Source organism: Triturus cristatus, chromosome 8 (assembly GCF_964204655.1).
Source record: "Triturus cristatus chromosome 8, aTriCri1.1, whole genome shotgun sequence".
In the NCBI taxonomy this organism is placed as follows: domain Eukaryota; kingdom Metazoa; phylum Chordata; class Amphibia; order Caudata; family Salamandridae; genus Triturus; species Triturus cristatus.
In genome coordinates this window covers 413,055,431-413,080,499 of record NC_140591.1, presented here as the reverse complement: position 1 = coordinate 413,080,499, position 25,069 = coordinate 413,055,431, and the positions used below count along the sequence as shown (strand labels likewise).

General features: G+C 46.9%; 1 protein-coding gene across 7 annotated transcripts in view; it reads right to left on the bottom strand.

Annotated features, from left to right (window-relative positions):
- DGKH (diacylglycerol kinase eta) overlaps nucleotides 1-25,069 on the bottom strand; it is a 725,438-nt gene that overhangs the window by 90,074 nt on the left and 610,295 nt on the right. For all 7 annotated transcript variants that reach the window (XM_085621806.1, XM_085621809.1, XM_085621807.1 and 4 more), the window contains 2 exons: nucleotides 16,723-16,836; nucleotides 1,020-1,154 (listed from right to left, as the gene is read on the bottom strand). In XM_085621806.1, the coding sequence (XP_085477932.1) occupies nucleotides 1,020-1,154; nucleotides 16,723-16,836 (249 nt within the window). The remainder of the gene's footprint in view (nucleotides 1-1,019; nucleotides 1,155-16,722; nucleotides 16,837-25,069) is intronic.

Here is a 25,069-nt window from a genome sequence, read left to right as displayed (position 1 = left end):
CATGGATTCACATGCCTGAATCATTCCCCGTCGTCGAGACGGCGGGGAATGATTCAGGCATGTGAATCTATGAAAGACACCCCTAATACTGGATAAGAAACGCGTTACTTACCTGTAACAGCAGTTATCCAGTATTGGTGTCTTTCATAGATTCACATGCCTGAATCATTCCCCGCCGTCTCGACGACGGGGAATGATTCAGGCATGTGAATCTATGAAAGACACCCCTAATACTGGATAAGGATTATCTCTAGATAAAATGTAGCATTCAATTTCAGATGTCCTTAGACATCAAGTGAGGCCAAAAAACATTCCAAATGGAATGGAGTTTCTAGTGGGGAATAATCCGTAAAAGGCAGATTGTGTTCAGGGATGGTTGCCCACAGAGTAGAAAAAATTAAGTATCTTCCCTGCTGTGCATCCTGGATCAGTGCATCTTCTGAAACCCTCACAGTGGTCATATGTTAAGATTCACTCTAATTAATTGTATCTTGTAGTGATTGACTTGGATGATAAATGGTTATCTTCTTTAAAAACAAAAATACATAAAAGTTCACCTCTTCTAAGCATGCTTGCGTTACAAAATCATTTTAATACATGGAAGCATTTAAAATTTGTTTGTAAATCACACACATGCAGAGACATATTACACTGTTTATAAATATCAAAGAAAAAATCCCTTGATGGTAACAATGGGCCACCCATAAGGGGCATGTCTTGCCATCAGAACATGGCTTACGCTTATGGGAGCATGATAAATACCCCAAATTGCACCTTTATGACCACCCATCATTATTTGTTAGCAGATGCTTTCTTATAATGCCAGAGAAAGAGCAACTCATGTTAGTGTGGCATATGAAGCATCTTAAGAGAAAGATAGCAAACCTTCCAAGAGGTTCTTCACAGACTTTGTCCATTTTGTAGATGAAGAATGTTGAATGGTAATCTCTTGCAGCAAACCATACAACACAACTACTCAATGTAATAAACAAACATGCTTATATACTTCTTTAGCTTACTCTGTCTCGCGTCAGCATTTGAGCTCTGTTTTTATGGACGATTTTAATAACCCCCGGTGGCTGGATCCAAGCTTCTCCATCCACTTGCACTGGTACGCCTTCATCGCCAAGTATGGTGATTTTCACTGACCGGCACTGCAGCGAATTACAGTAAAACCCACACATCATTCACAGTCCAATATGTTCAGGGAGTTGTAATTTCAATAGCGTTATGTTTTCACCTATTTACTAAAACTTGTTAAATAATATGGAGCCAAAATGTTCTATTATACAACACTACGTATTTCAAATACAGAAGCTACATAATTTGTAACGTTTTACTTTGTACATCCAAATTCTTGTCTTGAGGGGCTGAGATCCTTTTCTTGTTCTAAAGAGTGATAATTGATAGGACTATGAAGAGATGTGCAATGTGATTATACAGGCATTCCTCGTGGGGTTTCTCTTTGAAAACCTGAACTGTAACCTGATATATCTGGCATTAATGGCAGATATATATAGTGAGGTAATACCACAGAGAGAAAGGACAGTGTCTAAAAACATCCTTGAGAATTCCCCATTTGTGGGTATCGGTGACTCAATTAAAATCACCTGCAGAAGAGTTGTGATCTTCTTCAAGACAAGTTTGGTTAAGTACTAAGGACGGGTTACACACAGAAACTAGCCCTTTTCCAATAAGGGTGTTTTGGTGTGTGTGTATATTGAAAGAGTGGGTTGAGAAGGCTAATCTGTCTGTAAATATACACAGATTAATCTCCCTACATGCAGTCACTCTCACAGAAACATAAGCTGGCATGCTATTAGTCACTAACGCACAACAATATAATGGAAGGATAACCTTTATCACCATCTTCGCCACCTTCTCTAACACCATCCAAAAATAATCTAACACACATAGTGCATATTCAGGGCTCAATAGGACTGCTCTGAAGTCCCCCCCCCCTTTGCACTTAATAAGAGGACACAATGTGAACGACATCCTAATCCACACTAGTCTGCGACAGAAGACATAGATCATGAAAACATGCTCATCACCTGCTCCCTCCGTGAAGGGCTACTTCAGTTGCGTAAATTATGGGGTGTGGACATTCATCAAGAAGACTAGATCCTGGTATAAAGAGGCCTTGGATAGAAATGTTCTATACCAACTCAGAAGAGTTGATCTCTACATTAAGATATATTTGAATGATTATACAAAAAATGTGGCTCCCTATCCAAAAATACATTAGCACAAGAGGGTTTGCCAAAATATACCCATGACTTGTTGCCTATTAAATTAAGCCAAACATAGACTGGAGCATATTATAAAAGACACCAGTTAAAAGAGATGAAAATACCACCATAGGATACTCCATACCGAGCAACCAAGGTAATTTTCTACTTTCATATGCATGACAACAGCCACACTGATGGCATTGACTTGATCCCTGTAGCTACATATGTCAATCTGTAGATGTGCGTGGGACAATAATACATACACAAATCACTAACAGTAGGTACTGAGAAGTGCCATCTAAAACCAATTGATATAGTAATGGATCTGTCACCAAGTCATGTTGCATCATACATATCCACAACAAATGGCACACAAAACACCGAAAAACTATACATTTCACAACTAATGGTTACACTTTGAGCTCCAAACAGTAATTAAAGCACCAGAAATCCCTAACATGTGAAAAACATACTTGTTTAGGAAATTCCAGAAATGTTTTATTTGCGTTTTGTCAACCTGAGAACCAACATGTGATGATATGTTTTTCTTTTTAACAAAATTGAATCACATTGGTTCCTCACTTACCAACACAGTTGGGTGGTGGAAAAACAACCAGATATTTAAAGGACATAAACATACCATAAGAACCATCACCCTCAGTGATACACCATTAATATGTCCTTCTTCACATTAAGTTCTTAGTTCCAATGTGACATTAGAAAATATACATTAAAAAAATAAATGAACAATGATTTGGGAGAAAGTGCACGAAGCTGCACTGTCTTTTATTAGTGGTGTTTTATGCAGATTCTACATATGGATAATGGTTAACAAAAACTTTGAAAAACCCCTCAGAAGAATTTTTCCCTCTTTTTAAAATTCACTTATGCCATAGAGTAGCCCATTCTTCTAATGCTGAGGAAAGACGTTCCTCTAAAACACTGAGCATTATAAACCAGTCCACATTTTGGTTGCAATAAGTGTTCTGGATTCTCTAGATCATGGCCTGGGAAATGAGCTTTCTACAACCCCTATAAGAAAGGACTTTGTCAAAGTGCCAATCCGTGACAGAAAGCCAGCCGGACTACGACCACCTTGCAACCCACTGAGCTGCACTTGAACAGGGTGTGTTTCAGGTAATGATACTTTTGTGAAACATCACAGAGATGATTGATGGAACCCAAACCTTTCTAATGAGAGAAAGGCACACTCATGAATACTAGGAAAAAATAGCACTGGAGGGGCCCGCAGCAGCAGCAGTTGGGGGGGGCGGGATGGGAGGGGGGGGAGTTCCTGCGGTGGGAGGGTAATGCTACACTGAGTTGGGTGAAGAATGTAGCTGGTGGGACAGAAAAGCAGAGGCTCCCATGGGGCATGCACCAGGCACCGCTGTGAGGCGATAGTTGTGTTCCATTGCTTAACTATCCATCTATGCCGCCCGGCCTCCGGGATGTGGGCTGAATGGCTGTGTGCGTTGCTAAACCGAGGAATATGACCGGAGATTGTAGGGGGTGCCGGTTGCCCCGATGGTTATGTTGCTGAAAATGTTGCAATAAAAAACATGTTAAAAAAAAAAAAAAAAATGAATACTAGGAAAAAATAGATAAAGTTTAAAGACTAGTTTTAAAATGAAAATCCATACCTAGTACACACAATATGAATTGTAACTATAATTTAAAAATAAAAAAATAAATAGTAGCTGCAATGTTTACAAGTAACGTTAAAAGAAGAAAATATTACATTTTGGCTGTTTTAGCTTTATATCAATCCCACCCTCATAACTTTGGTATTCAAAGATAAACTCAGCACCAAGCAAAGGCCTGATTTAAGTTTAAAAAATGGTTCAAACTCTTATACCTCCTTTGTATAATGTCCAATATATTAGCATAGTCTGTAATTTTCATCTCTGCCCGGAGGAAGGCTGATAAGCCCCCAGCAAGATAAAGCAGTGTGTGCCTCACCTCAGTCCTTAGAAAAAGTAGGGTGGGACGATTCTGAAAGGTCGGTCTTGTCTCGAGCTCCTGGTACGAAGTCCTCTCTCCCTCTCAACTGATCAGGCTTATAACAATATCAGGCCATTGTTGAATAGTTTTGAATAAACAATCAGCTGAAAGTAGCCTGAAGCTCTTTCACATGTTTCCATTCAGTGAAAATGTGTTTTTTGAATAATAATAAAGAAGATATGAAATTATCAATTTTCATAAAACCTTGTTCACAATCCAGTAATAACTATTTTAGAACAGAGAATGCAGCTCAGATTAAGTATCTGAATATATTCAAGCAAGCTTGATTATCACATTGCAAGGATAATGTAACCTTCCCCGACCTACCTGTATTTCCTTTACTAACACATACACATTGGGCTTGGTGTCGTTAAAATAAAGTTTCTCAAAAGATGTGACCTGCATATCTATATAGAGCAATACATAACTGATCCCGAGACATTTTGAACAGTTCTCCGTAGGCCCTGTATCTGTTGCACTGAGCACAGCAGAACGCCTGAAGGGCCTTGTTTAAGGTTTGGTCTAAGTAGCATTGTCATACAGAAGGAGACCTGGTCACTGCACTGATGAAATTCTCAATTAAACGTAGCAGGTTTAGGGTATTACGCTCTTTCTGTTAGGTACACATAATTCTTTCTATTCTGAGCTGCAAATGACGTTTAGGATGTGGGAACTACAGTTCGTGTAAGTATTTTCCAATAGAATAACAGGCCATCCAGAATACAAACAAGGAAGGCCTAGTTACCACAGCCACTAGTACATTAACGGACTGTTTCGTTAAAACGTTACACTTTGCTGCATGGCAAAGTCTACACCACCCACCTAGATCAGGTAAGGCAATATAGATGTGAAGTCAAAAAATTAAGATGCTCCAACATTTCTGCTATTTTCAAAACAATATAGTTTTGATAGGATAATCACCTTAATCAGTTAAAGCTCCCAATGAAGTAAAGTGGCATAGTAATCCACTGGACACAACCCCTTTATTGTGAAAAATCACTGCACATAAATTCTTACATTACAGGTATTCGATATGTGCCAGGGGCTCAACAGCAAATGTGAGGGATGGGGCACCCCTGCCTACTTACTCATTTCAATTTGAAACATTGTGGAGGCTGAATTGTGGATAATCTGGCCAATAGTGAGAAATAATGTACACGGATTTCCAAATCCAATGCTACTGAGGACCTCCATTAGCCAGACAGCTCGAAAGATCAAGGGACTCTTCGACCTCAAGTGTTATCAAAAACGCTTCAAGAGGCAGGCCTGCCTGCATCTTCCTCTACTCTTTCGAGATTGGATGATGTATAGTGCTCTGAACAGAACATGCCCCAGAACTTGAGAAGAAACAATGACACAAAGGGGAAGTATTCTCTTTGTATGATGATCATTTGTTATTGTCCTCGCCTAGTTTAAAAAAACAAGGTAATCATAATTAACGGTAAATGGAAACACACCTTTCTCTGAGGAGTCTTCATAAATTAGCAGCAACTGTGACATTGAGTATTGTGAAAAGCCCTTATCAAACTCAGCAGTAAGGTCATCTGTTCCCAGAGATGTGCCTATTGGTAAATATTTAATTGCCCCCACTATCTCCTGCCTTGTGATAGGTGAGGTAAGAACTTCTCTAATTCATTAACTGCAGGGTCATGATAAGCATCAATGTGCTTCCCAAGGTCGCCTCAGTCTTCAGTGTAAATTCTGAATAACTTTTCAATGTCAATTCCTACATGTCATTAAGCAAGGAGACAGACTTTTTAACAACACCAATACCAACGTCGACATAGAAAAAACCCTCTAGTTTAGAGCCTTTTAAAATAACCCTTAAACTTTACAGCCACATATTGCCCAATACCAAACCTTCAGGTAAGAAACATATATTGGACTCATGCACTATGTATTTCAGAGCAAGGCTTGTTACAATAATAGTACATTCTGAATAAATATGATCTGGCGCTGAAATAAAAGTTACTTATCTTCATTAACAGTAATTACTGTGAATTCATAATCTTCCTGCAGATCCCTCCTTTTAGGAAGATTCCCAAACTTCAGACGGGTCTGGTGAAAGCGTTTCCCCAGCACTAGCCCTCTAGCACTGCAAGGTGGTGCCATGTGGTTCCAGCCACAACGCCACCCATCAGACATAACACTACCAGCATATAAATGGCTACAACCTACATGCTCGGTCAATTAAGTAGGATTTGTAAAGTGCGAAAAATCACCCGTGAAGGTCTCAAGTCTCTGGACTTCCTAGCTGCTTCGTGGTGATCTGTTCATTCGAACAGCCAGGTCTTAAGTCCATTCCTGAATTCACAGAGAGATGCGGCGGTCCTCAGGTGCAGGGGAAGGCCGTTCAAAGCTTTGTCAACCAGGTGTGAGAAGGAGCATCCTCTGCTGTTGGCTTGGCAGATCCAGGGGGTGTTTACAAGGAAGAGGAAGGCATATCGTAGGTGTCTGGTCGGTTGGTGGAAGGTCATGCATTTGTTGATGTATGCTGGTACTTCGCTGTGCAGGGCTTTGTATGCATGGGTCAACATCTTCAACTGGCATCTCTTCTGGATCAGAAGCCAGTGTAGTTTTTTGAGGTTAGGTGGGGTGTGATGTGAGTCCATCTAGGGAGGTCGAGGGTGAACCTTGATGATGAATTTTGTATTGTCTGCAGTCTCTTTAGGAGGTGTGCTGTGATTCCTTTGTAGATTGTGTTCCAGTAGTCCAGCCTACTGGTGACAAGGGCCTGCATGACCATCCTTCTGGAGTTGACTGGGAGCATGGGTAGGGTGTGGAAGCAGGCAGTTGAGATGCGTTTACCTGTTTCTTCATAGATAGTTTTCTGTCTAAGATGATGTTGAAGTTGCAGGCAAGGGATGGGTAGAGTTCACCAGGCCATCACGCATCGTACCATGGCGAGGTGTTGTTCCCAAAGAGGACAACTTCCGTTCTGTCTGTGTTGACCTTGAGACAGTTGTCCTCCAAACAGTCAGCGACATTCATCATACATCTATGGAAGTTGGCTACGGTGGTGGAGGGGTCTTCTGACAGCGAGAGAATGAGCTGGGTGTCATTGGCGCAGGAGATGATGTTGAGTCCGTGCGATCTGACTGTGTTGGCCAGGGGGGTCATGTACGTGTTGAAGAGGGTGGGGCTGAGAGACGATCCTTGGGGGAATCCAAAGATGATCTTCTTGGGTTCCAAGGTGAACAGTGGGAGATTGATTCTCCGGGTTCTTCCGGTGAAGTATGAGGCGATCTACTTAAGGGCGTTTCCCTAGATTTTGGTGTGGTGGAGTCTGTTGATCAAGTTGTGATGGGAGACTGCGTCTAAGGAGACTGAAAGGTCCAGGAGGGTGAGGGCTGCCATTTCGCCGCAGTCCAGGAGGATCCTGATATCTTTGGTGGCTGCATTCAGGGCTGTCTCAGGGCTGTGGATGGCTCGGAAACCGGATTGAGAGGGGTACAGGAGGTTGTTGTGCTCCAGATGTTCAGTGACTTGCTGGTTGAAGGCTTTCTCGAGAACCTTTGATGGAAAAGGGACCAGGGGGGTGGGCTGGATGTTCTTCGGTTCTGCCGGGTCGGTGGATGGTTTCTTAAGGTGGGGCCTCACTTCGGCATGTTTTCAGTCCTCAGGGAAGGATGCTGAGATGATGGAGGTGTTCAGGACTTTCCTGAGCTCTTCGCCAATCATCTTGCTTTCGAGGTTGAAGATGTGGAAGGAACAGGGGTTCGCGGGTGCTCCAGAGTGCACAGAGTTCATGATAGAGATTGTGGCTTGAGTTGTGAGAGGGTCCCAATGGGTGAGCAGGTGTTCGGGGTTTGGGTTCGTGGGTGTGAGCAGGCCGATGCTGTCGGCAGCAGAGGGTTGGGATGCCTGAGATCTTGTCGTGGAAGAAGTCTGCCAAGGTGTCACACAGTTCTTGGGTGGGGTGATGATGTTCTCAGCGGCTGCGGGGTTGGAGAACTCTTTCACAATGGTGAAGAGTTCCTTTCTGTGGTTTGTGCTGGCTTCTATGTGGTCTACTAGGATGTTCTTCTTTGTTTCTTTCAAAAGGCGGTTGTACTGATTGAGCGCTGTCTTGAAGGTGGTATGGTCTCCTGTCTCTTGGCTGCTGCACCACTTCCTTTCCAGTTGCCATCAGTTGCATTTGGTGGATTTCAGCTCCGCAATGAACCAGCTGGCTCGTCTGGCAGATACTTTGGATTAGGCTGGCTTGGCGAGTGTGTCAAAGCATTCTGTGATCCAGTGGGAGAAGTTCTTCGCAGCCTGTTCTGGGCTGGATGCAGTGCCTGGGTGGTGGGAGTTGAGATCGTTGTTCCACTGGTTTTCTGATATCTTTTTCCAGTATCTGCGCATAGAGCTGGGGGGCATGGTGCCAGTGGTGGTAGGTCCTGAGATGGTGAAGTGGACGCTGTAGTGGTCGGTCAAGGTGAGCTCTGAGACATGGTTGTACTTGACTCTGTCGCTGGACGTCAAACCGGGCTTGAGGGTGTGTCCTGCTATGTGGGTAGGGTCGGTGACAAGTTGGTGTCACTGGGGTCAACGAGGTGGAAGTTAAGATCCCCAAGGAAAATGTAGTGCTCTGAGTCAATAGCGATCGGGGCAATGAGGTCAGGGTTGGCGTTGCAGAAGCTCTAGTCTTTGTAGCCTTTCCTCCTCTCTCTTTGTTGGATGAAGGGGAGGAAAGAAGGTTTGGAAAGTCAAAGACTCAGCAATATAAAGGGCCAAATCCATCTTAAGCAATAGAAACTCATTGGACCAACATGCCCAGAAGAAAACTATGAAAGGTGGACAAACGGAGGGGGTCTGAAGTTTTCCAAACCTACATGCAGAAGTGAGTTTGACGAAGAATACTATCCTCAAAGAAGGAATACGAACTGGACATCTTTACATCGGCTAAAAAGGAGATCCCATCAAGAAAGTCAACACAAAATGTTGAGGAAGAATGAATAGAGTGGGAAAAACAGGTAAAGCAAAGCTTTCAGAAAACAAACCACTAACAGTAACCTAAACAACAAATGGCTGATCAAGGAGACATGTGAAAGCCAACTGAGCAGCCAGGTAACTTGTGACTGTAGGCACTTCCGGTTCCTACGGTACAAGAGACCACATAAAACATCTGAAAAGCATGACTTAAAGAGAGGCAAGCCTTCTTATCCACACCACCGTGCAAGTTTGTTTCACAGATCCATGTAAATTGAATTCAAAATTGTTTTCTTTTGGAGCCAAAAGGACTTCTGAAACAGCAAGAAGGTAGGAAGACTTTAGCTGGCATAGTACAGTCTCCATTCATGCAGTCATAGCATTTGGGTATTGGGAGGGAAGACCTGATCATTCTTCCTGTGCAAAAGAGGAAGAAGAGATCTAGTGCTGAGTGCCAGATTATTGGTGTGCAAGAACCTTCTTACCCAATCAGGGCTGATTAGGATAAGCTTAACTCTCACATCCCACACCTTCTGAAGGACTTTCAGCAGAAACTGAATTGGTGGTACTTTGTTGTGTTTTGTCCTGGAGGACCTTTTGGGAGATCATTCTCTCATTGGAAACTTACCTGTAGGAGAAAGGGTATGCCTTGGTGTATCCATTAGGACCTTGGCTATGAATAACTTGGCCTTATAATCCCTGAAGGCCTTCAGGTGCATCAGGGAACAAGAACTGCTGGCGTGGGTATTATGCTCGGATCTGAGGCACCGATGCAAATTTAATGATTATCCGACAGACATCCACTTATGGCACATATGGCAGGGTTTGAACGCTGAAACCTTTAGAGGAGACCTTTGAGATAGACTTTCAAAACTGAGGAAAGTCTTTTGGCGAAGCACTGAAAAACAGCTCTGGACTTCATTGATGAGGTCTGGAAAAACAGGAATGGATGTCAGCAGGCAGGTTGGCACCATTTTTATGACAGTGTTGTAATGTCTGGTAGATAAAGGTGTGGCTGGAGCCAGATGATGCCACCTGGCAGTACAGGACAGGTACTGCTGGGGAATATTCTTAAGGTGAGGAACCCGCAGGAAGCTGTACTGCTGAGAAAGAGAGGGTGGTGCTATTCGGCAAGATTAGCGAGAATCGTGACATGCGATTTAGTAGATCTTTCATGGAGAAACTAGATTGTCTAAGAGGTGACTGTGAAAATCTGAAAGGGAGGCACTATCTTTTCATTGGAGACTGCAGTCTCACCTGAGCAGAAATGTTTTTGAACCCTACGTGGGACATATGGAACGGAATCGCTGTGAAACTCTGCCAAGTTTTACAGAGTGGTAGTTGTCATCCTTGGATGAAAGGCTAAGCAGACCTGCTGGGGTGAAAACTGTGCCCATGAGGTCGAGCACCACTCCCTGCAGTAGATTCCACCATGCCACCAGGGTGTTGAATCGCATACATGCAGTTCTTTCATGGAGCGGTATTATGACCACAGTCATAGAACAAATTCCAGGCAAAACTTTGGAGGTGGGAGAGGCTTTGTGATGGTCACGTGCATTGAAAAATTCTTATCAACTTTTTGCCCCTCCATTGTAGTCCTACATGATTGGGTCATGGGGAAACGCCCCCATAGGAAGCGTGGACATGATTAGCGTATTAAAACTGTTGGACAATTCCATTCTGTACTCCTTGTTTTCTCTGCTATCTGAGAGGTTTATAATCTGTCCTGTTTAAAATCAGACTTCATCTAAATATTGATATTTTGAGAAATGAGGAAACCTTTATTGCTTGATACAATTATGAAAGGTGTGTTACAGTCAACAGCTCTGGATTTTGTTAATAAACGACTAACACTGTTGAAGTAAAGCATGTCACAGTTTTTCTAAAGGTAACAGACTTAACACGTGGAAAACAGTCAAATATGGGATTAAGTCCTCTAGTCCTCATCCGGGAAATTATCTCATTTGACCAAAGGGTCAGAGGGACCCAATAGGCACAAATCCCTGTTCCAAACAGCCCCACTCACATTCTACCAAGAAAAAACGAGAGTGAGTTCCCTGACACAGGAATGCAGCACTATATACCTGGGAAATGTGGCGCGGGCAGTAACATTCATGGAAACTAAGGAGTAAGTCACACACCCAAGACCACAGTAGGACTACCCACACTGAAAGCTCTGTAAACCATACTCATACAGAAGATTTTACACCAGAAAAAAAAGTGAAGGCCATGTGGGTGACCAAAACCCAACATTAAGTACATTTCGTACTTCTGAGTAGGATAAAGAAAATGTACCAAAAGAAAATAAAAACATTACAAATGATTCATTGTTGAAACTGTAAGATGTCCTCACTTTACAATCATTTTTAGATACTAATTGCAGACTTGCACAGGGCCAACATGCAGTCTTATACACATTCCTGGAAGTTGATATAAAACACTAAAATGCATCACCCCATTTGCTCTGGTGACTTCTGATACCGTCAAAACGCATTAGATGCTTCAACATTCGAAATATGAACATATTTTTTTAGTGGATTTAAAGGAAAAAAATTGTGAGGGAGGTGTTCTAAAACACTCGCTTTGCGGTAAATAAACCCTCCTCATGCAATAGCTGTATTATTTAATGGGATATAGTAATATGCCACAGCTCCTTGGTGAGCCTTGAAGTACGAGTTACATACCTTCGGTAACGATGTATCTGGTAGAGACTATTCTAGCCGCAGATTCCTTCAAGTAGAATTATCCCCATGCGTGAGACTGGATCCGAAAACTCTTTTGCCACAGCATCCCTGCGCGCCGGGGCAGCATCACGCGACTCCGCCCAGGCATCGTCCGCGTACGTGACGTCAGCAAGGTCCCATAAGACCCGCCCTGACGCACCTATGTCAGTTTTCTTCAGAGAACTTTTCCGCACCACAACGTGGAACCACCAGATAAAAAACTGTGGCAGCATGGGAACAGTGTGCGAAGAGCAGAAAGATTGGAAAGAAACAGTGACTAACACCACCACCAGAGTAGTGCCAACACCGCAGAACCCAAGGGCAGGGAAAGAAGAAAGAAGAACAAGCAGAAACCTGCGCAGTCACTCTGCCAGCACATAGACAGCCTCCCATCCCTGTGCCCGAAGGCAAGAACATGTGTAATGTCATGGCACACGTAGTAAATCCACCCCCCCATCCTGAGCAAGGAATGGAACCAGTCCCAAGACAGACAGGGACAACGAACTTCCAAGCCACCCCAACCTAGAGGGCAACCACCCACAAGGACAAGGGCAAGACATGACCAGAGGACCCTGAATCAGAGGATAGCGAGGGAGGGGAGGGAGGACAGGGATAGAAAGCAGTCCCCCCAAACCTGGAGTAGCCAGTGCAGCAGAGCACCGGAACCCCATCCTCCAAAGAATCAAGGAGGAATGAACCACCCCCAGACGGAGCCACCCGTCAAGAACAAGGAAGGCACTCACAGGAGAGACAGCCCCCCCACCAGGAGGCGAGTACCGAAGACCCACCCAAGGGTCCTCGCAGAATAGGGGAGGAAGGGCGGGCCGTGAAGGAATCTGCGGCTAGAATCTTCTCTACCAGATACATCGTTACCGAAGGTAAGTAACTCGTACATCTGATAGAGTGTACTAGCCGCAGATTCCTTCACGTAGAATAGATACCCTAGCAATACCCACGGGGAAGGAAGGTCTGCGAAAGGACCCCACCAGCCAATGCAGAACAGAGGACCCCACAGGGGACCAGATCAGTGGACCAGGTAGAACCTCGCTCGTGCCAGGCCAAGGGAAACCTCCACCAGCAGAACCCCACTGGCCCCAAGGGGAAGTAGGAGAGAAAGAAGGCTGAAGAGGCTCGTGCCCTCACAGCAGAGGAACCAAGGGTAAGGACGGAGAGGCAGAAGCACCCCACTCCCCCACAAGGCAACATAGCTGCCGCCCAATGCCAAGGCAGGAAAGGCGGAAGAAGAAAAAGCTTAGAGGGGCCAAGGAAACAAGGGAAAAGAAGGAGAACCCACTCCAGATGGAGATCAGCCTGCCAGCCACAACCGCGCCGGCAGTCAAGCCGCCAGAAGCAAGAAGAACAGCCCGAGGCCCCAGGAAGGCCGAGCAGGCGATGCCTGGCAAGGGAGAACACAGGATCATCCCAGACCTCAGGACAGGAGCAGGGAGAAGAGGAGATGCCCGGGCACACCACTACGAGTGGCCACGCACACGACCTCCGGAAGCAAAGCAACCTACCTAAAAGCCATGGAGAACAGGCACCCGAAGGCGACCAGATCCCTCTAGCAGAGCGCAAGCTATATGAGAGCTACCACTACCCAACATATGGTACGTGAAGTCCCAAGATATGGGAAACCTCTTAGGAAGAACTTCCGCAGCAGAGGAAAAAACAAAAGAGCCACGGGGGATAAAAACACCCCTCGCTGAAGGCTTGACAAGCAGCCCAAGCAAAGCAGAAGGCCCAATCTCATGGCCCAGTCTGCGCAACAACTCCTGCAGAAGCCACACACCATCAACATAAGGGCCGTCCAGCAGCCAACAATGCCAAAGTCCCAAGGATGGACGTAAACGGCCAGAAAACACTCCACAGCTAGAACAACCGGCCTAAGAAGGCCCAGAAGCAACCCAACTCAAAGGTCACCGAGGAGGGGACGGGGAGGAGGAGGATAAGGCAGAGGAGGAGGAGGAGGACGGAGCCCTGCCAACAGCCTTTGGATGGCGGAGTCGGCCAGGGCATGGAACAACAGGCTGCCATCACACGGAAGGTCGATGAGTCACTCCCGAATATTCTCAGGGAATACTCCGTCCCGAAGCCAAGCATGGTGGCGGAGAGCGACTGAGGTTGCCGTGGCCCGGCCCAGCACCTCTGAGATGTCCAGAGCAGAGTGGAGAATAAACGCCGCAAGCTCCCGGCCATCCAATGCGTGATGCCGTGAGTCCACTGGACCAGACTCCTGGGACGCCGCAGATCCCAGAGACTCAGCCGAGTCCCACAAACAGGAGGAGGCCCTAGCCAGCACACACAAGGTGTTAAGGGCCCGCAGGGCCGCGCTGGTCGAGGCGAACATGCTACGCCCCCAAGAGTCCAGCCAGCAGACCTCCCGGGACGGCGGAGTCAACAGTGGCGGCAGGGAGGGAAAAGCAGTCCGCAAAAGGGGACTGGCGGCTGAGGGTGAAGGGAAAGACACGCCTGGCGGCAGGGAGGCAAAAGCAGTCCGCAAAAGGGGACTGGCGGCTGAGGGTGAAGGGAAAGACACGCCTGGTGGCAGGGAGGGAAAAGCAGTCTGCAAAAGGGGACTGGCAGCTGAGGGTGAAGGGAAAGACACGCCGGGTAACGCGGTGCCGGTGCAGAAGATGCTGAGGCACAGGGTCCCCTGAGGCAGGACGCCTCCAAGCCCCCGTCAAGGAAGAAAGGAGAAAACCTTCAAAGGGAAGTAAGATTTCCCTGCCACTAGAGCCCTGGTGGAGGACCTCCAATAGATGGTGCGCCGGAAAGTGAGCCACCGGGTCACCCATGCGCAGGATGCCCACAGCCGTGGACACCGCATGAGCGAAGGCCGCCCCCACCTCCGTAGGGCCTCGCGGTGGAGAAAGCAGATCCGCTGTGGGCGATGGCTGCAAACTAAGGCGGCCGTCCCCGAGGCCAAGCGGGACGGGCAAGGGCCAGACCTGGAAGTCAGAAGGAGCCGAAGAATGAGGGACCTGCCGCTCTGCCGACGAACACCTCTGCCTCAGGAAGGGCTGGGAGCCGCCCTTCGATGCCGGTGAAAAAGCCACCGCACAGCGACCAGTCTCCAGGGAGGAGGACACCAATATACAGCCTGCCTTCGGAGAAGAAGGAGTGTCCGAGGACGAATCCACGGTACGACCCCTGCGTGGAGCCGTAGAGTCCGCTGCTTGATGTAGGACGTCAGCACCAGCCGGCGTCACCAGACAAGGTACCTCCAAGCCACCCCACACCGGAGACCGGAGTAGAGCTGGTGCCGCACCGGCCTCGGGGCGGCACTGGAATGATGCCGACCCGACCCCCGCCGAGACAGCCACCTGCGTGGGGTAACGAGACGGGCCTGGGGAGTGGCACAAAGCCCTCCGCCAGCCGCGGCCTAGAATGAGGCGAAGATCGCTCGGCAACCCATGTGGCAGCGCCAGGGACGATTCAACCTCCGATGAGGCAGCCACCTGTGGGTAGGGACAAGAGGGGCCCGGAGAGGGACGAGGGGCCTTCCTTTGGCCTCGACCCGGAGCAGGACAAGGAGGGTCCCTCGACCCCTGTGGCTCCGCACGGTCCAGCTGCTGCCAGTGCCGTAGCAGCGTCACCTCAGCCTTACAGGACCACCTTGTCAAAGGACCGAGAGGGGCTCGGGGATGCGACCCGAGCCACGGCGACCTCCCGCGACACCACAGGGACCCCCGCAGAAGTTTGCGGCAAGGCAGGGACACCGTGGCCTGAAAGAGGTGCCCCAGAGGAGCCGCACCCCAACAGTACCACAACCTCCAAGACTGGATCCGAACCAGTCGGCGCCGGGGCCGGAGCCACTGGCAGCACCGCAGAGGGCCCTGCGCATGGCGAGGGATCCGCCGACGCCCCAGGAGGGGAAGGAGGAGGAGACGCCAGCGAGGCCTGCAAAGCCGCCGCGTATGTCTCCATTTGGACTCTCGACGCCCCAACACCGAGAAACGGTGTATAGGATGACATGCGGGGCCGCATCACCCGCGGTGAGTCCACGCCCCCGGTAGGCAGGAAACCAGCCCCCAGGGACAAACTGCGACACTTACCCACCGGGGAGCAATGCTCACGTGACATCGGAGAAAGGCGAAGACGACTACCACGGCCGTATCGGAAGCTGTCCACCGAAGCAGACCGAGGGGAGGATGTCGACCTGGAGAGACGCGCCGAGAGAAGTTTGATTCGGCACTCCCGCCACGACTTCGGCTTCAACTGTTGGCACGCCGTACAATCTGTGGTGCCGTGATCCTCCCCCAAACACCACATACAAATGAGGTGAGGGTCCGTCGCCGACATAAGACGCCCACATGACGTGCAAGATTTAAAGCCCGAAGGCATTCGCACACTGTTCCACCAAAGAAATGGAAGAAAAAGGGGCCCTAACAGGCCCGTAGCAAGGATCGGATCCGTGTTGCACGCGGAAAAGGAAAAAACTGACGTAGGCGCGCCGGGGCGAGTTATGTGACCTCGCTGACATCACGTACGCGGACACCTGGGCGGAGTCGCGTGATGTCGCCCCGGCACGCAGGGATGCTGTGGCAAATAAGTTTCCAGAACCAGTCTCACGCCTGGGGATAATTCTACGTGAAGGAATCTGCAGCTAGTAGTCTCTATCAGATACACTACTTTCTAAATTGTACACAGAGTAGAGGCCCACAGCTTTTGGATGTGTAAAGGTACAAACAAACTCGAGATCACTATTACTGACAGCTGATTGTCAATCTGCTAGTAACAGACCAAAGACAACTTGGGGTGTTTTCTTTGCTCCTTTTGAGAGCCAAAGGAAGAAACACGAGTGCACAGGCAGGGACTGAAGCAGGGATGGGGAGGACCATAGTTACTTGTGCTATCCTGTGATGCTGGAGCTTGATCACCCTGGACACCGCCATCTGCATACTTCCAAAGACCGCCACCACCTCCAGGATCTTGTCGTCAAAGGACGGCGCCCCAAAGATCTGCAGGAGAGAAACCACAGCACGGTCATAAGCATGCAGGTCACCGCAGCCTTACTGCTGTTTGGAATATCTCTTCTCCCAGGTATTGTTTCAGTTATTATACATATACATGCTATAGAGAAAGCGCTAAAGCAATTCTTGCAACACCAATACTAGGTTCTTACAGATGAATTTGTCTATCTCGACACTAAAGTTTCCCAATGACGACCCACTTTTGGGGAAAGAGTTTATAAAGGGGATACAATTAGATGAGTTTTCTATACACACGTACATGGGACTTGATTGGGACTGGTTAATTCAAACAGTTAAGCGTAGTTCAACCAATTTTGTCACCGGCTAATGGCTTTAGGGCCAACCTCAGAGAATAAAAAAAACATAATAATAAGGAACGAACGAAACAATACCACGTTCTTTGTATGTGCCTGCAATTATAACTGAGAACACTAGATGGCAGCAGCGCTTAATAAAAGAAAACAAATACATATTACAAAATACCTGATATTGACTGAAAATGCTCGCAAAAGAGGGTAGACATTAGGCTAACGAAAACCCAGAAGAAAAAAAATGTTTAAATCCCAGAAAAAAATCGTTGACTAGCAAAAGTTATGATTCTTCACTCTCAAGAGCTTCAAATTTGCCTACGAAAACCACTCATATTCTTCTAAAAACATCCATTGAAGGTATGTTATAACTTCTAATGCAAAACAAAACCAAAAAACAGACATTTGCTAATTTTCGTGACCAGTGGATCAAAAACGTCCCCAGGCACTGCTTATGACTTCATACATAATATCACAAATTCACACATTATATCACAAACTACATTGCAAATTACATCAATACCATTGTATGTGACATAGACAATCCTTTTGAGAGCATCACAAATAAATACTTTTGCCCCCTCATGACTGATCTGATCCAAGTCGAGAATGAAGAACTTGAGAGAGCATAGGTCAAGCACCTGCCACATTTGTAGCAGATTAGTTAAAAAGCACCAACAGGCGGAGTGCGATGGGGGAAGGGGAGGGGGATGGCAGTTGTGGGGGTCTGCGGTTGGGGCGGGGGACACTTTCTTGATGTAATGGCCAGTGAACAGCCCATAAAATCGACACCAGGAAAAAAGCCTTGTGGGTCAGAGCATGAGACTTCAGTTTCAAACCCCAGGAATTTTGATATTGGCAATAGGAATAATTTGGCCTGCCAAAAAACTTACCAGCCATTTTGGAATGTTCCTAATCTCTTACGAAATGGATGCTCTCTACCCCAGCAGCCTATCAACAATTCCTAAACAGCTAATTCAGGTCCATTAGACAGGCTAATTCTAAAAATCTAGAAAGAGCTACAGAAAGGTATGTGAGTGCATCATTTCCATTAGCATTATGTCAACACTTTCAATCCAGTAGTACGCTGCCCCATCTGTAAAGGAACAGACAGTCAGTGCTACTCTGGAATCAAAACACTGCAAACGCTATGATTCAGCCAAAACAACGGTTTACCGTTGTTCCTATCTAGAAACTCTCAAACCCCGATCTGCAACACATTGTTGTGGCGGCTGGTGGGGGAAGACCAAAGTAGTTCTTCAGAAAGGCAAAACATGATGATCAACTAACTTTTACTGACTAGGTCAATCTTATTACATCATCTTGCTTCCATACGCTGAAGATTCTAAAAAAGTCTTCCCGTTCATCCCGATGGATCAACGGAAAACAGTGATCGCAGCCTTGATATCATCAAGGATAGATTACTGTAATGCCCTTTACCTGGGAGCATGGACTCTACGGAAGCTACAGTCACTTCAAAATGCAGCAGCACGTTTACTGCTCAAAATTCCTAAGTTCAGTCCTGTGTCACAAAGTATTAGAGGTTTGCACTGGCTTCCGCTTCAGGAGAGGGTTCAATTCAAGTCTTTGTGCATTGTTCACAAGGCCCTCTATGGTGTCGCCCTGCTCACTTTAACAAATTCATTAGATAGTACATCCCACGACGTAACCTTAGATCATCCTCTGCTTTCCTCCTGGACATCCCTAGGGCATAGACTGGAAAATTGGGGGGGGGGGGGAAGCAGAAGCTTCTTTCATCTGGCCTGTAAATTATGGAGAACATTACCTTTTACATTGAGGACCCAAACCAATAGGCACAGACATTTAGAAAATCCCTAAAACATGGCTATTCCTACCCAGTTTCTAAGCCAGCGCCTGCCCTCACTGTACGTTCACACTGGCAATTCCTGCGCCAGGCATTCACGCGCTTTATAAAACTTATCATTCATTTATTCATTGTGCGCTTTTTGAGGCTTTTCTACCCTAATGAATTGCAGATTCTCTTTCCATACCTCTTTCCCTTTATGTGCTTTGCCCATTTTTTTAGAATCACAACCTAGGACTGTTATGCTTTCTTTGTTCTATCTCACTGAAACTGGGAACAACATCACTATTGGGTTAAGGCTGCACTTCTTATTCCCCACTGAGAGCTCCCAGACTACAACAGAATCTACAGCCTGAGTGGAGCAGGGGTGAGTATCATTGCTGGGAAATGGCAGGCCTTTGAGATTATGTCAAAGGTTGTGAGGACGCCACCGTTATCTCCAGTGGATGTGCCAGAGGAGCCATGGTGCAAGCTGGGAAATTACATTGTTGGGCCCTTTAATCTGTTGCCCCCCAGTGAAAGATAGGTGTTTGTATTGATGGATTACACGTCCAAATGGGTGACTGCTTGTTGTACCGGTTCAATAACCACCATAAGTGTGATGGAGTTTTTGAAAGATGCAAGGGGATTCTCTGAAATAATTATCACTAATAACGGAGTTCAGTTTGTATCAGATGAAATGAAGAGTTTGCTGGATGGACTGTCCATTGAACATCGCCACACCACATTGTATTCTCACCAGGCCACTGGCCTTGTGGAGGAAATGAATGGTCTGGTGAGGGATTGTGCTCAAGTTGCTGTGGAAGGTAGATGATCTCTCAGGAAAATTTTGAGAGAGAAACTGTCAGACATCGCACCAGTCCCAATAGAATAACCAATATGTCGTCTCCTTGTTTGAAGGGACGAGTGGCTGGGTCCAAGCTTAACCCTAGGTGGTTAGAGTGGAAGAGAGAGATGATAGTGTTCAGCACGGAAAGGGTTGCAGATCACCAGAGAGGATATACAAAGAGCGTTATGATTTCACGAACTGTGCAGTTCACAGGGTTTGGAAGGTAGGAGAGTATGTGTATGTGAAATAAGTTAATGGGGCCTTTTCAAGTAGCTGAGGTAAAAAGAATGTTGTGTTACTGGAAAATGTGAAAGTGTGGAGCATGTCACGTTTTGCCAAAGGTGCTTTGATGATGGGTGATAAGAGTTATGAACGGGCGGAAAAACCTAAGCATTATGTTAATGCTGAACATAAGTGCGTGGTAAGTTTACCACATACTGCCCGTGTCCGTAGAAGTCCTACATACCTTAAGGATTGTGTTGTGAGTTAATCTTCTGGGTATAATGGGGTAAGTGTTACTATGGAAATACCTGGAAGTTTAAAACTTTAGTTTGCAATTTCTGTTCAGTGTGTTTTTAGGAGTTTATATTAGGTACTTCTCTGTTAGCATTTTATTTCATGTTTATTGTTTTGTTTACAGCAAAATCTTGTGGTTCCATTCAATTCTTGTACTGTTACGTGTCTTGTTGTTTAAGGGTGGTGTGTGTTATGGCCTATGCATTTACTGTTCAGGCCACTTTAACTGTGATGTAATGGTTAGATGTTTATGGGCATCACATGGAATGTAAGTGTGCTGGCGAATGGAGACAGAGTTGCTGGAGGGTTGGTCCAGTGGTGGCTGTGCTGTACATTGTGGACGCAATAAAGAGAGTTGGACCATGACTTGCAGTGTCTGTGTACTGTCTTAACATGATGCATAGGAACGCTGGTACAATTTCTATCGGGAGATGCATGGGAACACTGAGCGGTAGGACATTTGTGGATCCCTGCAGATTCTGGAACTTTCCCTCACAGAAATGTGAGGGAAATGTGTTTTTAGCCACAATGTGTGGTTTGTAAGGGTTTCTGGGTAAAAACACCATGATTGTCGCAAGTCAAACCACTCTGGTCTCCCCCGGGCGTCTACTTTCCAGAAATACCAGGGTTTGGTAGGTTTCCAAAATGGCTGAGCCCACTTCCAAAATTCACAGCTATCCACAGTGCAAACAAGCATTGAAAATGCAATAGGTCTCGCCTTTGATTAAGTTAAAGCCATTTGCTTTGCTAATGGTATTGTATAGCAAAGCAAATATGTATTCTTCGTAGGGCAAGAATGTGATTATAAAGCCAAGATAGAGGCGCTATAGAAGGATGTAACATAATATACACTCACACACTGCAAGGAGTGGCCGTCCTGCTGCGCCTGCTTGGCAGCTTAGGGAAGGCACCAGAGGCAGAAGAGACGCCCTGGTCCTCCCGGCTCATGGCAGGAGTTAACAGGAGTTAAAGAACACGTATGAACTGAACACGCTATTTGTACAGAGGCCACTGGGGACGACAGTTGGACCCTGATGTCACCAGCACAAGAATACTCATGTATCAATAATGCATGATTCCAACTGGCCAAGCAACACAAAGATCGTACCTGCTCTTCTGTGTTGTAAATATTCTGCATGTGATGGAAGCTTGCACCGCTGTATCTAAGGGATACTTGTGCTGGCCAAGCAACACAAAGATCGTACCTGCTCTTCTGTGTTGTAAATATTCTGCATGTGATGGAAGCTTGCACCGCTGTATCTAAGGGATACTTGTGCTGTTGCTGGCAGTGATGTACTGGTTTGGCATTTCACATTACCGCTGCCTGTGACGAGGCTAGGAACATGAAACACTATGCACTTCACATTTAAAATTACATTCACGAAAGGTGGATATACCTCTGCTTAAGTTCACCGATTCTCGCAGCGCAGAGCCCCTTCTATCCCCAGTGTTGGCACCTCAGGTTGGTTACGTAGCTATAGAAACAGATTCTCAGGCAATCCGATCGCAGCAACTTAATCAATATTTCATCGAGGACCTGCCTGCAGCCTATCTATTGGATGACGAAGCTTGGACTGTTGGCTGCCAGAAATTCACCCATTCTGTATCTGAACGAGGCTTGCACTGCTGCCACCTAGTCTGCATGTATTAAGTGACATCAAAACTTACACTGTTACCTGTTCTGTTCAAGCTTGGACCGCTGTGGTTTGGGGTGTATGATCAGTGGCACTGGAGCTTACACTGCTACCTAGTCTGTAAAAGAAGCTTGCACTGCTGCTGCCTGGTGCGACTGTTCAGTGGTACTGAAGCTTACACTGCTATCTAGTCTGTGCGGGAATGCACTGCTACCGACTGGGTGCCTGTTCAGTGGCATTGACGTCAGTGGCGTTAAGCATCCGAAATTCATTTTCAAATTATGAGAGGATGTCACCCTTGTCCTCCACAGGAAGGCAAAAGGAGGAGCCAGTGCCCGCCTTTCATCGCTTAAAAAGATGGCTGAGCGTCATCAGTTTATCACTCCAGTTTAAAAAGGATGTGGCCATGTCTCAGCATTTCATCTTTGCGGCGTCGATTTAAAGAATCACTGTTTTGTGATTGGAAGAGGGCACTCGGGGGAACAAGAGCAGCGCCCGCCCTTTTACCCTTTCAGAAAGAGTGAAGGTAATGCACCAGCTTTTATCTCTCAAGAAAAAAGAACACCCCAGTATTTTTCTGATCTAAAAAGGATGAGGCTCATGCGTCATACCAGCATTTCATCTTTCAAAATAAGACATAATGGCCGGAGGATCCGCATTTCATCACAGGGCAGCCCCTACATCCCTCCACCAATGAATGGACGAGGTCCAAGCCTGCACATTCTATCCTTTCGAGACCCTATGGCGACTGTTGGAAGGATGTCGGGACAGCGTACCTGCCTTTTAACCTCACAGGAGGGCACGTGGCAGCCTTTCATCCTACCACGGGTGACGGGGGTAAAGTCAAGCAGGTGACTCCCCTGTCCAATGTCTCTCTGTGCAAGTGCTTACTTCGGAAGAACGAACTGTGAGGTGCTGCTTGCGTGATTTTTAGGGCTGACAGAACGAAAGTTTGCAGCAACTATAAGCCAAATTGGACATAATGAATACTTTTGATTAAGGAGGGGGTAAAAGACTGCGTGTGAACTGAATTGCCTACTTGCTTAATGAGCTGCTTTTGTGGCATTCTCTGCAAGGCGAACGACGATTCTAAGACTCTGGAGAGTAGAAGCCACATGGTACTGATGTCCATTCCCCTCCACAAGGCCTTTCCCATGGTTGCACAATGAGATATTGATCATCGCTAGATACGTGCCTATTCCTGCACCGAATCACACCCAACACAAGACACCGACTGTACTCAAACATACCCGACTGTATGTCTGTCCGTCTCGTCCAGATCGCTCATGGTCAGGTGCCTACCCACCCCTGCCTATCTGCATCTCGTGCCCCTTCCCAGAATATACATAGCAACCACCCACTCACCATCCAATACCCTTTGACCCGGCAATGGATCTTTTACTCATTTGCACACTAACCCTCCGCACTGCCTGCTTGCTAATCCTGTGAACACCTGCCACCACAGAATATGAGCCAGACATAGGCGTGAACAGGTCCCAGTTAAATATTATGGCTGTTCACTTCTACTCACCCGCCTTGTCTAGCTTTGGGGGCACCTTGTCACTGGCAGGCTCCCGGGCACTGCACACACGCTGCAGCCAGCCCGCTCGATCCTCAACACCTCGCTCTTGCCCGGCATGTGGAAGGCGATCACCAGGCTGTTTCAGACGGTGCAGGCGAGCCGTGGATCCCTCTCCAGCTGCTTGTCCTCGCTCGGCCGCCAGCTTAGCTTGTCGCACAGGGACTCGGAGCACCAGCAGTGATCTCCTCCACTGGACCAACACGGGCCCGAGGGAGTCAGCTGGCGGCTCCTGGGCACCCTCTCCAGCCCGACCTGCTTTGTGGTGCTGTCGGGGTGAACCCTCAGTCGCCTGGAAGCACTGTACCGACAGCGCAGGGCTTTGTGAGGGAGTGATATGCTTGCCGGCTTCTACCACGACCATGTGCGCTTCGGGACAGCAGCTGCCACCTTTCCACAGACCTGTAAGAGAGGTGCCTCTATGGGGTAAGCTGTGGTAACTTTGCATTCTACCGTAGCTGCGATACTTTCCCCTTCCCTCCTCTTCCTTTTGATTGTGGGCTGGTGCTGGTGCAATGGTGTTCTGCTCTCAATTGAATGGGAAGGGATGAATAGGGTTATTGCCCTAAGAAACCAACACGGACGGCGTGAGCGCACTCTTTAAAAGCAATAAAAACAGCCTGAATACTGCCGCCAGTAAACGATCCAATCCCAGTGGGTGGAGGCAAAAGGAGATAAGGCGGTAACAAGGAGGGACTAAGTAGCCTCCTTTACAATCAGAAGTCAGCATTTTGCATTTAGGATGATGCTGGACAATTAGAAAGATGGGCGGGGCTTCAACTCCGCCTCCGAGAGCTTCAGAATCTGTATTGAATCCAAGCAGCTCTCGAATGCTGAGAGCAGCGCATGCGTTGCTTTCGACAGCCGAGACCTAAAAAGGGGTCAGTTTCCACAGTGCCAAAAAAGGGACTGTTTTGAGTGGAAAAAATTGGTGTGTCCATGTTGCGTTTTGGACCTTTTCCTGTTCCAGGCGCTATGCTCATCCACACAAGCAGGGTAGTGTTTTTATTGGGAGACATGTGGGAACATAGGATGGTAGAAAAGAACAATTGTTACTTACCTGTAAACAGGTGGTTCTCCAGTATTGGTGTCTTTCATAGATTCACATGCTTGAATATTCCCCGTCGTCGGAGTGGGAGTCCCACTCCGACGACGGGGAATATTCAAGCATGTGAATCTATGAAAGACACCCCAATACTGGAGAAGAACAATTGTTACTTACCTGTAAACAGGTGGTTCTCCAGTATTGGTGTCTTTCATAGATTCACATGCTTGAATATTCCCCGTCGTCGGAGTGGGACCGTGGGACTCCCACTCCGACGACGGGGAATATTCAAGCATGTGAATCTATAAAAGACACCCCAATACTGGAGAAATAGTTTTTACCAATTGGATTTCTCTGCATTTGTGGCTTTTAATCAGGGGTGTAACAAAAGCCGTTGCAGGGGAGCCCCGCACCTTCAAGTAGCCCGAACCCTTCACAGGAGCTCCATTCAGCCCAAGGTCAATACATTTCTAAGAGATATAGGA